The 12972-nt window shown below is 38.7% G+C and overlaps 1 protein-coding gene across 1 annotated transcript; it reads right to left on the bottom strand.

Annotated features, from left to right (window-relative positions):
* Nucleotides 1–8703: 8703 nt before the first annotated feature.
* Nucleotides 8704–12966, bottom strand: LOC124256059 (prefoldin subunit 6-like). The gene is made up of 4 exons (XM_046689986.1): nt 12818–12966; nt 11135–11205; nt 10399–10523; nt 8704–9166 (listed from the first exon to the last, which is right to left on the bottom strand). The coding sequence occupies exons 1-4, from the start codon at nt 12879–12881 to the stop codon at nt 9046–9048; spliced, it is 381 nt and encodes a 126-aa protein (XP_046545942.1). The 5' UTR covers nt 12882–12966; the 3' UTR covers nt 8704–9045.
* Between the last annotated feature and the right edge of the window lie 6 nt (nt 12967–12972).

Raw genomic sequence — 12972 nt, 5'->3', positions numbered from 1 at the left:
TTCAGGAATATAAACAGATGTACTGATGTTGCAACCTTCCATACACCAACAGTTGCGTACTGACGTGCAACCTCAGGAATATAAACAGATGTACTGATGTTGCAACTTTGTGTACATCAACAAGTGTACTGGTGTTGCAACCTTCCATACACCAACAGTTGCATTAATGTTGCAACATTTCCTTCGCCGATACACGTTTATGAATATGGCTTTCGGGCAGTAGGGCGATAAATAAATGACGGCACATATTTATGAACTCGGAAATATTTTAACCCTTTCACAATATGAATCATAAGTCAAGTACTTGTCTAAACAACGAGTGTCTCCTTTATAATCTGGATTTCCCTTTACCCGTTCGTCTTCACGCGTATTGGGCTTTTGTTGACACTGCGTCGTTTCACTATGGAGGTCTTGTAAACACAGGTGTTGCCGTGCTGGTGACTGACAGGGGAAGTAGCATGTATCAAACCTCTAGTCAGGGCATACTGTCAGATTTAAGGAAGTTATATGATTTACCCTCGAGGAATGAGTTAAAGACGGGTCACGTGACCTAGCATGCCTGGGGGCTTCCTTGATTCTGTAATTTATCGGCTGTGTCAGCCTGAGAAACCTCTCTGTCTTCGTGATAAAGTGCATTTGCTTGTATATGTATCTAATGACGTAGACTGTGCGGCATGTTCCGTAGTTGATAGTTGGGAGGCATCAACTATCATAGGATTATATTTTGAATAAAATAGACTATAATCTGAAATATAATAGTGTATAAATTACTCCCCCACCCCTCCCACACGCACACACACACACACACCAAACACCTCCGCCCAACCGATGGGTATTCCTTGTTACTATCGGGCCCCAGCACCCCCTGAGGTGACCGCGATGGGGTGTTCAGACTCAGCGACGTCGTTGAGAGCGTGTCAGCGTACCCCTACGGAGTGGGTCGTTGTTTGAATCAATAATCGGTTTATTTACAGGACGCTGTCATGGAGTTGGGACATTGCTGAGTGTGTCCTTATACAACAAACGGCCAGCCCCTCTACATCACAACGGTCGTGTTTGCCCGTATGTTTAGTAGACAGTTTGACTTGATATTGAGAATGCCATAACATTGTCGTATCCCGCTGTAGTATCACTTCGATGTTGTCTGAATCGGAGCTGTATAATTTTCACGGACTGGGGAAAGGTATGGGGAAAGTATCATGTTGTTGTACACCGTAGTTCCCTTAATTGGAGCTAGGCACTGATAATTGCTATATAAGGGTATTTCTCTAAAAGCAATAGTCTCTAATACGTCTCTAAATAGTGGCAGATTCTTTTCTGCAGTGAAATCTTTGTATGATAATACCCAATCCTGTGTTAGTGTTAATGGATACTTATCACAGTATTTCTCCGTAAACAGTGGTGTTAAACAGGGCTGCGTTTTGTCGCCAACATTATTCTCGGTGTTCATAAATGATTTGGTGAATGAAATCAATCAGCTGAATTGTGGTATTCAGATCAATGCCAAGTTCATGCTTAGTGTTCTTCTTTACGCAGATGATATTGCGCTCTTTGCAGGAGACGAAGATTCTTTACAGTCTATGTGAGACTGTGTCCATCAGTGGTGTAGAAGATGGCGTTTGCAGATTAATGCTTCGAAGACCAAAATAGCTCATTATAGACTCGTTCAAATTTTCTTGTGGCAATGACGACATCGATGTATGTAACGCCTATAAATACCTTGGACTGTGGTTACAGGAACACCTTGATCTTAATTTCACTGCTTAGGAAATCGCTAAATCTGCTGGAAGAGCACTGGGTATTTTAATTAGTAAATTTAAAGCAGTTGGTGGGGTGAAGTATGATGTGTAATATATATTCCGATATAACAAGGTCAGTTTTATGGCAAAAGGCACGCTCTCTTAACCCTCTGTTTAGCTTGATGACTCCTGTCGACCAGACTATTTTTACTGTGGAATGCGATAATCTAGTATATCCCTTAGCCGCTACAGTGTTACTTATGTTTAAAAGAAGAACATTATTATAACGTATGGTATTACACCACCCACCTTTTCTCTAAGTTTTACTATGTGTGTATAGAGGTATATTTTATCTATGCTTTGTTTCATGGATTTTATTTGTCTCGTAGGCCTGCAAAGGCCGGGCAGATGTTTTATATGTAATAATGAAGATTTTATATGTTATGTAAACATTTGCGTGACACAATAATAAAATAATTTCTCTCTCTTTCTCTCTCTCTAATAAGGCCAGGGTACCGTTGTACAAAACAACCTTAGCGCTAAGACTATCTTAAGTCTATTGCTGGTTAGTTGTTGTTTTACGCCGCACTCAGCAATATTCCAGCTATATGGCGGCGGTCTGTAAATAATCGAGTCTGGACCAGACAACCCAGTGGTCAACAGCATGAGCATCGATCTACGAAATTGGGATTACCATGTGTCGCCCATGACGACAAGCTTGGGTAGCTGAAGACCAATGCTAACCAGATCTTCACGGGTTCTTATGCCTATGTTACGGTATAGGAGTTACGGTCACCTTAGCGCTAACATCGCTTTTTACAACGGTACCCTGGTGTACAGTTAAAGCTACATCTCCTATCCGTCCCGTTTCTTATACACACATCTTTCTCTAATAAGCTGGGGTCGGATGGTCAGGCTGGCTGACTTGGTTGAGACATGTCATCGTATCCCAACTGCGTAGATCGATGCTCATGCTATTGATCACTGGATTGAGTGGTCAAGACTCGATTATTTACAGTCCGCCGCCATATAGCTGGAATATTGATGTGTGTGGAGTAAAACTTAACTCACTCACTCTAATAATCTCCGGTTCAGTTACGTGTTACTTCTGTCAAACACAAAACAATATATAATAAACAAGTGTTTGCCACTAATATGGCAATGTCCCCCGCCGATAAAGAATGGAATATTTATAACATATTTACTACTTTTTGGTCATGTACAAGATGCCTGAAATCACTGGTGTCTGCATAATCAGCCAATGTAGGCTGTCGACATAATTGAAGACATTGGGTGCAATGTTTTATGAGATATCGCGTTTACATAAGTTTGAAAAGTGGTCGTGGTGACCTTGAAGATAACTTCAAGGTCTCCCAAATCGACTGGTGCCTGCGTAATCCCCCAATGTAGGCTGTCACCAAATTTGAAGACAATGAGTACAACAGTTCACGAGATATCGCGTTAAGAAGAATCGGGATGTACGGACGTACGTCGTACAGACGCCGCTGAATATATATATGTATTTGGGCTACCACATTTACAACTTTAAACAAATATAGAAGATCTGATTGTGCTAGGCCATTATTATTATTATACTCATTTGTATTATTATATGTTTTGTTGTTCATCATATATATGTGATTCATTATATATCTTGTTTATGTAGTTTATAGAATATTGTCACTGTTTCTGTATGGAACGTTTGCACACTAAATATATTTGATTTGATTTGATTTGATTTATAGTCCCCCGTTCCGCGTTGCGGCGGGGGACAATTACAAAATGTAAAATATTTAGATCAACAACATACTCTGGTCGGTCAAGAAAACCAAAAATAAACCTAAACAGCAACTAAAATGTCGCGTCGGCAAGATGGTATACGTTCACGGGCACTTATTTGAACCAATACGGTATACCCTAATTATATCTGCAGCTAAGGAAAGGTCGGGTCTAACGAGTTGACGTGACTTTCTAGTGACCCTGCACCGCCATCTTCACAGAGCAATTTCCCCTTCCTTGTGTCCGACCTTCAACAACCTCTCCCACTGCAAACTGAAGGTCAACGATCGTTTTCTTTTTTTTCTCCAGAAATGAGACGAGTGAGATAGCGGCTAGACTGTCTCACACTCCCTGAACCATATTATTTTCCTAAATGAAGCAAGTCTAGATTTCCTGAGGATATGACTCTCCAATCTCCTTGGGCTCCTTTTCAGTTTAAATGGATTTATTTGTTACTATCAAAGTATATCAACGTTATATACATTCAGAGTCTGAGCGTTAGATAGCAGCGAGTGCACAGGGGCTTGTAACACTAAAAACTGCCATCAAGGTATGTACTGTCTCTAACAGTACTAGGACTACATAGCCTTTTATGTAGTGTTAAAACCCCGTTAGTGACAGTACATACCTTGATTGCAGTTTTTAGCGTTACAAGCCCCTGTGAGCGAGTGTGCAGAGCATGGGAGAATGGTTCCACACTTTTGCTCCTGTACAAATGGTCGTGGCATAAGTCTACCGTGGGTAACCAATGTCAGTTCGGTCAGGGAGCATAAGATATTTTTGATCACTTAAATCTAAATTAAAACATTTCTTTGTGTTGTGGAAAGCCTATTGCAGAACACGATTTGATGCGGTGGACATGTTAAATGTTCTTAAATAGTTAGCTATGAAATATATATACTGTTTGATAACGCCTTCCAGAAATAATTTTGAAAATGTACATTGTTTTTACTATCAAAATTAGTGTTAGAGATCAGTTTATCTATTGCAGAACAAAAATCGGTCTCGGTCGTGATGTTAAACACTGGATTGTGACCTTTCACAAGCAATCGACTGGTCTGTCTCACAGTCGCTGACACCGCACCTTCACAAGCAGTCCGCACTGGTCTGTCTCACAACTGGTCTGTCTCACAGAACCTGGACCGGTCCGTCTCACAGTCCTCTCAGAACTGGTCTGTCTCTCACAGTCCCTGAACTGGTCTCTCTCACAGTCCCTCCTGGTCTGTCTCACAGTCCCTGAACTGCATTATAGCCCTTCCGCACAGCACTTTCTGCAATAGTAAGACGGAAATGATGCAAGTCTAGATTTCCTCAGGTTCTGAATCTCCCTATTCACCTGGGATCCCGTTCAGTTTAAAAGGAATTGTTTGTTACTATAAAATTATATACATTCAGAGACCTATCGTTAGTCTAGCAGTCGACGGGCATCAGCAGTCAGGCGAGATGTTAGTCTGTAGCGTACACCAGGAAGCACGTGACTAACGCCTGTGGCAGAAAGTTGAAACTATCCTCGCAGATTGTGATCAGGGATACTGTTCAAAGTCTTTGATGTGACTAGAGATGACGTTTTTGTTATAATGTACAAGTACCAATGTTGTACAGGGCCATCCAACCCCTCTCTACTGCTCTATATATTTTAGGTTGTAAAATATAATAGCAGATATATAATAAGGTCTCTGATAATAGTAATAACGGAGATTTCTTTTGCGTCATATCCATTGGAGTGTGCGTGCTCATTGCGGTTCATGAACATGAAAAGGCAGCAGGTGTAACAGTGAGTAAATGAGTGAGTTAGCTTTTACGCCGCTGTTGACAATATTCCAGCAATATCACGGCAGGGGACACCAGAAACTGGCTTCGCACCTAGCAGGAGTTGGACCAGATAAGATCCGGAAGTAGCGATATCCCAGCAAACTCGATGAAACCAGATTAATGTTGGCCCAAAGCCATGCTGAACACAAAGATACAAGATCATATTAGTCCACATACTTTGTGTCTAGTTTATGGTGTGAACAAACTGGTTGATATAAGTCGTTGATCAGGGGCGGATACAGCTTTTTGAGAGGGGGGTGGGGGGTGCACACTTCATTTTCACGAGAGTTTCAATGGTCATTTGATAAACATTAAGGACAAAACGGGGGCGCGCAACATTTCACACACACACACACACACACACCCATGTTGATAGTGTTGTGGACTTTCTTGCAATTTAGGGTGATATACCTCAACAAAGGCATCAGTAGCTCCAGGAGACATGTTTGTAAACATGTTTCCAAGTCACATCAAACTAACGTTAAGAATCAACAGCTTAATTAACATTATATACTGCACTTGACTTATATTACTGTAAGTAAATAAGTTGATTATCATCCTCCATGTTCACCTTTTGTTACTATATCTGTGAAGTTGGACTGATGATTTATGTACGGATCATTCAAATGTATAAGACAAAGATATGTTAAGTTTGGTAGTTATTTTTTCCTTTGGAAGAATCTTTATTGCAGGTAATAAGATGAAACTAAAATCTGTTGATATACTTGGTTTGATCTTAGAAATAAGCTAACAGTTGCCTCAATTAAATAGACCAAATTTCTTGCACTGTAAATAATCATAAATGTTGTTAAAAAGATAACTGGATGTAATGTTACAATTATTCCTCTTTTCACAGCAATAGATATATCTTAATAATGAAGTGAGCTAAGTGTATCATGTGTCTGGACTGTATCAACAGGAGCGGCTACAAGGGAGACAACTCTATCTATTAGACACATACTGCAGCAACACAGTATTTATGATGCCAGTGCATAAATAACATTATCTGAGAAAATGTTACTAAGATGTAACTTAATCATGGACTTATCATATTGCTTGTGTCAATCACATATTTCAATCCACTCTATAATTTATAAAGATCAATGAAGACAGAACAGATGTTTGGGCTTAACAGTATGCTTTCTTAAAACAATGTGCTGTTGGTAGGCAGATATACCAACCCATCTTAGCCAATATATTACTATTTTTATAGATTAAATGGAATTCGATAAATAGCATTGATAATAACCTTAACAATACCTTTCTTCACCAGCAAGACATCAGAAAATATCCACCTAATTTTCCTAGGAATAATTTGTCACCAATAAGTGTCTACCAAACACAAGTAAAATTTGACACTTTTGCTGTGAATATGAAGATCTATAAATGAGTGTTTGATATATAAGAATAGAATTAGATTAAATTAAACTAACTTTTTGATCTTTTGTAAGTTTTAACAGTATCATTATTATTTCAAGTTCAAAATGGGCCTGCAGATTTCATTCAGGGCCTGTAGATTATAAAGTCTGCAGGCAGCAGCAGGCCCTGATGGCCAACTGGCAAATTAAAGTATTGCAAACACTGGTCTTCTGTGTGATGAGCAAATTCTTTTACCACTAGGCTACCATACCACCCCCATTCATGTTGTAACCTCTGACATCAACATGCCCACCAAGATTATCCTTGAGACAGATTTTGTTTGTTTGCTATTTAAAGCCACTCAGCAGTAGTTTGTAAATAATCAAGTCTAGAATAGACAATCTAGTGATCAACATCATGAGCATTGATCATTGCGATACAATGACACGTGTCAACCAAGTCAGTGAGGTTGACCACCCGATCTTTAATTGCCTCTTATAACAAGCATGTGCTGCTGAAGACCAATTTTAACCCGTATCTTCACAGGTATGGACAAGGAGGGGTGACAGAGTATTTCTCACTGAGGAATCAATGCTTAGTTGAAGTGTCAAATATCTTGTCAAAGTTATCATATATTTCACTACAGTAAGTAAAATTCCAGCTAAGTAAATCAGGCTCAGGCAAACCGTCCAGTAACAGTGACCCACAACCATCCAAGTCACCAAACTTGACTACCCCATCCTCATAGATGATAAGGGGCGGTGGGGTAGCCTAGTGGATAAAGCGTTAGCTAGTCTCCATGGGTACAATTTGTGAAGCCCATTTCTGGTGTCCCCAGAATGTTGCTGGAATATTGCTTAAAGCGGCTTAGGACCCGTTGTGTCCCAGAATCACTTTTTGTTGTTGTTGACATATATCCATAGAGGATATAGTATGAAACATCTACTCTACAATACACACCATCACAAAATTGGGATTGACTGACTCAGGTTGTGTTTTTGTATGGAGTTTGACGTCAGCATCAAATGTTCATGCTGTATCACAGTGACTACACATACCCGAGCACAGCAAAAGGAGGTAAACAAACGTGTCATGACCTGCTAAACCAATTACTGTTAGGGCAGCATTTTTATTTTCTATGTTTCTCATCGCCCAACCGACCCTTCTAATGTTATTGCTGATAATCAGTCACTGCCACAAGTCCAAAAAATGCTAGAAATTGTGATAAGAATTAAAATGAGAATCAAGAACATTATTCAGATAAGTTTGTCTCTATTAAGATTTTTAGATCAGGTCTATTTCCATAATTTGAACTCACTGTTTCAACCTGACCAGTTCCTAACTATATTGTTCTTATTTCTTTCCTTGTTCTTTATTGCCCCATTCAACACTAATCAAGCTATATGATGGAAGTAAGTAAATACACAAAAGTGAACTTGACAATCCAGTGACTGACATCATGAGCATTGATCTAGGTATTAACTGGGATATGAAGACAAGCATCTACCGAGTCATAGTCTGACCATCTTTTCTCATAAAGATCATAATGATCAAGTTAAAACTTCTATGAAACTTACCTAAGTCCCAAAACTTTCAAAGCTAAATTCAAACTTACAGATTTTTAAACGTAGTATTTTAGTTCTTTTAAAGTTTGGCTAAATATTTCCTACAATCACCAGCAGCTGAAAGGATGGTGTAAATCCAACTAGGGTCCATGCAGGTAGCAAAGTTACTGTAAGTCCCCATGGTCCCTAGTATGGTGATCTATCTTCGGTTGTTGGCGATCTATAGCCTGGTTTTATATTGTATCGTCCTCTATAGTTAAAGTATATTAGATTTAATTACTAGTTTTAAATATATATCTGTGATAGTCTAGTTGATTTTACTGTCCTTTGTCAACAGATATTTTAAATTGATTACCTTGTTTTTATCCCTATATGGCTGTAATATTGCCATTGCGATGCAACATTTTAACTCACGCACTCACTCTATGAAACAACCGAGCTAAGAAAGCTTTCTATGAACAAATTTTACTTTGTACAAAAATTACACACAATGCACATATGAAGTCTGTGAAAAAGAATAATACAGTCTGTGTAGAATATGAATCCTCAAATCATTACAATGATGTACTTGAAAATTACAAGTACAGAAGTACAGAAATTTCTGAATTTGAAATGAAATATTCAAATTAAATTAGTTTGAAGCAAACAAAAGACACATTTTAAGGCAGTGTTCAAATTAGGTTATGTAAACGGGACAGCAAGTGACATGAGACTCCAGTGCTGGAAGTCATGGACAATCTGATACAAAGGGAAGTAAGCAAGATGTGTTATGTATAGGGGAGGTAACTCTGCTATGCTCTTGCGGCAGCCTTGACTTGTGCTTGTTGGAACTGGTGCTGGAGTTTCGATAGTGTCTCTCTCTGAGAATCTTGTTTCTTTTCTAAATCCTTGATAGTTACATCATGACGTTTCCTAAAAAATAAAATATCAGAAATATACTTGTTATCATGGTGCAATAAACATGTAATCTGAGAGTCTAAAACAGTATTACGAGTACTCTCCTGAAGTACTTTCCTGATCTATAGATCATATACTTGATATTGACAGGAATATTTGGGGTGTTTGATTGCTGGCAGGGTGTAAATAATTATATCAGAATCAGTTTTAACTTTGAAATCATAATAACTGACTGATATTGTGAATGCTCTCAAGGTACGATGGCATGCTCTGTCCACCAAGTCACCATGCCTGACCATCTAATGACCTCTTACCAGTAGTATTGGATGCTGGCTGCCTCTTTCATTATCATTAGGCTTTAGACACTCTGGGTAGCCCTAAAGTTTAAATCTCTCACTGTTTATTATGAAAGAGGAGTCATAGGAGCCATGTAACAGACCTCTACCATTTCCTTGATGCACATAAGCAAAATCCTGACGCTTACAAAAACAATAATTAGATGTTGACCCATGACAGGAGATCCTGGTACAGCTAGGAGGCACGACTTTGTAAAAGATTAGTGGTGCCTTACATCACTCATGTGTGAGATCATTTGGACAGCTAACACTATTACAATGGAAAATCTGTTTCGCTCCAATATTACTGTCTCTCTGTCAATGAATTTGCAGCAACAAAATTAAATAAACATATTACAAAATTAACATACTTTGTCTATGAAAGTACACATATTTTATGGTGAACACCTTATGGTACCTCTGATTTTCCAACATAGCATGTTTATTACCTAAATACAGAACCAGCATACATTTTATCACAGATATACAGTGGGCAGTGGGGTAGCCTGGTGGTTAAAGTGTTCGCTTGTCACACCGAAGGCCTGGGTTCGATTCCCCACATGGGTACAATGTGTGAAGTCCATTTCTGGTGTTCCCCCCTGTGATATTGCTGGAATATTGTTACAAGTGGAATGGCGTAAAACTCAACTCTTACATAAGTTACTCACTCAGATATACAGCGAGGTGAGGCGTACATTTAATCAGGGATATACAGTCAGAAAATACCACATTTCACCACAGATATACACCCAGGTGATGTACAGATTTGACCATAGACATAAATTCAGCTGATAAGAACATTTAGTTAGGAATAGAGTCTGAAAATATTACGTTTCACCACAGTCAGCTGATACATACATTTCACCACAGTCAACTGATACATACATTTCACCACAGTCAGCTGATACATACATTTCACCCGAGATATAGTCAATTCTTTTCTGCACATTCTGCTTGGATTCCTCCAGGTCTTGCTTGACTAACACTGGACCAATCATCTTGTAAACCTTGGACTCTGTTTCCAGACGGTCCAGCTCCTGGGACCAATGAAATCAGGTTGATAATTCTGCTTAAATTATTGCAGATTTATCAAAAATTGTCATGATAGGAAAGCCTGAAGTGTTGCAAATTGTAGACATTTAACATTTTACCTAGAAATCCACCAGAATAGGTGTAGTACTGACAAACTAAGAAACAATATCATGGAGAAACGAGATTTGCACCCATGACCAAAGATTTCCTTTCACCAGAGGTGTACAGCACTCTGCATGAATTGAATTGCCTTAGCCCATGTGTTACCTGTGACTCAAGTTTGATACAGGAAATACATTCAACACATTCACAAGTGAAGTTGAATCCCCAAAGTATCTGTTCCATCTTTTCCATTTAGCAATGAGCTTTCATTATGAAAATTAACTGTCAACAGTCAGTGTGACTTAACAAATAAATACATATATGTTTTCCCAAACATCAATCAACAATGGGATAACTGTCAATTTGATTTTACCACATAAAATGTCAATGAGCCTGAACACACTATTCACATACATGTAGTACTACGAGCCCCTTTATTCCTCCCTGGAATCCCTACAGATTCTCATGAGAAAACTATCATTAGTACTGGAAACCTTTTCACTTCCATACTCACCTCCTTTACCAAGGTGTTTTCATTCAGCTGGGCATCAAGCTGTTGCCTCATAGACATGTATTTCTGAAGGTCTGGAAGCAAGTACATGTAATTGTATTCAATGATACACTCTCATTAATCTGTTCAAAACACTAAAACTCCATGTAAAATATTAATCAATTAGAGGATGCACTCTTGGATTTAAAGGGTTTACTAATATCACAATCCTGCATCTAGGTTTGTTTTGTTTGTTGTGCAATGCTGCACTCAGCAATATTCCAGACCAGACAATCCAGTGATCAACCAAGCCAGTGATCCTGACCACTCAATCCTATTAGCTGCCTCTCACAACAAGCATGGGTTGCTAAAGACCAATTCTATTCCACAGGCCCTCGTGTCTTTGTGAGGATTAAAGCTTTTATAAAATATTAAAAAAAATATTTAGATGACCCCCGACTCGAAATGCATCACAGTATAATACATCATGACAAGGCCGGACACTTCGGTGCACCCTACCTGACTGTTTTGACGATCGCTACGCTACCATCGCATACAATCGATTAAAACTTAATAAAAATATTATCATGGAAGATTGGCCTACTGAGCACCACTCATGACATCTACCAATTCTCTATTGTTATTTCTGCAAGTCGATTGAAACCGGATTTTGACTCTTAACTAAACGATCTTGACACAAATGCCGCACAAAGTGGGGGTGTGGTCGAAGCAAGCCCTCTTGTTGACTTCAACAGCTTAACAACTGTCTGCTACCAGGGATTGCTCTTGGCTACCGAATATGGGTGTTATCTTGACTCCCTCTAGTATACAAAATATTATGGATGTCAACTTGTTGTTTATTCTATACACAATGTTTCTGGGCTATTCCTTGCTCCTTTTTCAGGTGAATGGTAACTAACAGGTATACAGGATGTATATACTAGTAAAGTACATGAAGCCAGACTGAATTTAAGCATTTATATACAATAAACAGGGGATTGTGAGATGAAAGAGCAGATATGATGTTACAAATGATGATAGAAACCAATTGACTCCCTGTAACCAATAGGCTATTCATAATTCTTTACAAAGAATTTAGAAAATTAATTCACTGAAGCAGTTAATAATGAATCATATCCATACAAGTTTGTCATATTGTATATGATCTTCCAACTTAATCCAAGTGAAAGTTTGCATAAATTTAAGCATTACGATAACGAAAGTAGTTACTTGGCAAGATGGCATGACTGAGTCATAACAGGGAATGTACTGAATGTCATTAATTACTTTAAACTATTTCTATCCAAATATTCAAATATCACTATATTTCTGTTCATGTTACTACAGTTTAGATCATACGAATCGGTTGACGGGTCGAATCGACCCCACTAACCCATTTTCATCGCAACACTCAAGATTTCTGCGCCAGGGCAATCCTTGACTACTAACATTAAATACGATTCGTGCTACCTACACTCTAGCAAAGGGCAGTAAATACATTCGACCGAGTGAAATCAAAACATTATGTTTCGTCCGGACTTGTTCACTGAAACAGTCAACGAAAATCTAGACCGGTATCGAACAGTGAATCTTGTCGAACATGAATTGAGAATTTTCTAAGAATTTAGTCCTAAAAAGATTCATACAAAATATATTGTTATAAAAACGTTAAGAGTAAAAGTAAAGAAAACCCTATGAAATCGCCACCTTTCTGAAGACTTTGGTATTTTTCAACCTCGCTTTGCAGTCTTTTCTGCACGCCGTCGGCCATCTTGAAGATTATGAGAGCGCTATGGTGATTGGTACATACAGGGAACCAACATCAAATCAACGTAACCTTTACAGAGAAGAGTGAATGGGCA

Source organism: Haliotis rubra, unplaced genomic scaffold, assembly GCF_003918875.1.
Source record: "Haliotis rubra isolate DU_JTF1 unplaced genomic scaffold, ASM391887v1 Scf616, whole genome shotgun sequence".
Classification (NCBI taxonomy): Eukaryota; Metazoa; Mollusca; class Gastropoda; order Lepetellida; family Haliotidae; genus Haliotis; species Haliotis rubra.
Note: the sequence above shows the minus strand (reverse complement) of the source record. Positions and strands in the feature narration are given on the sequence as shown.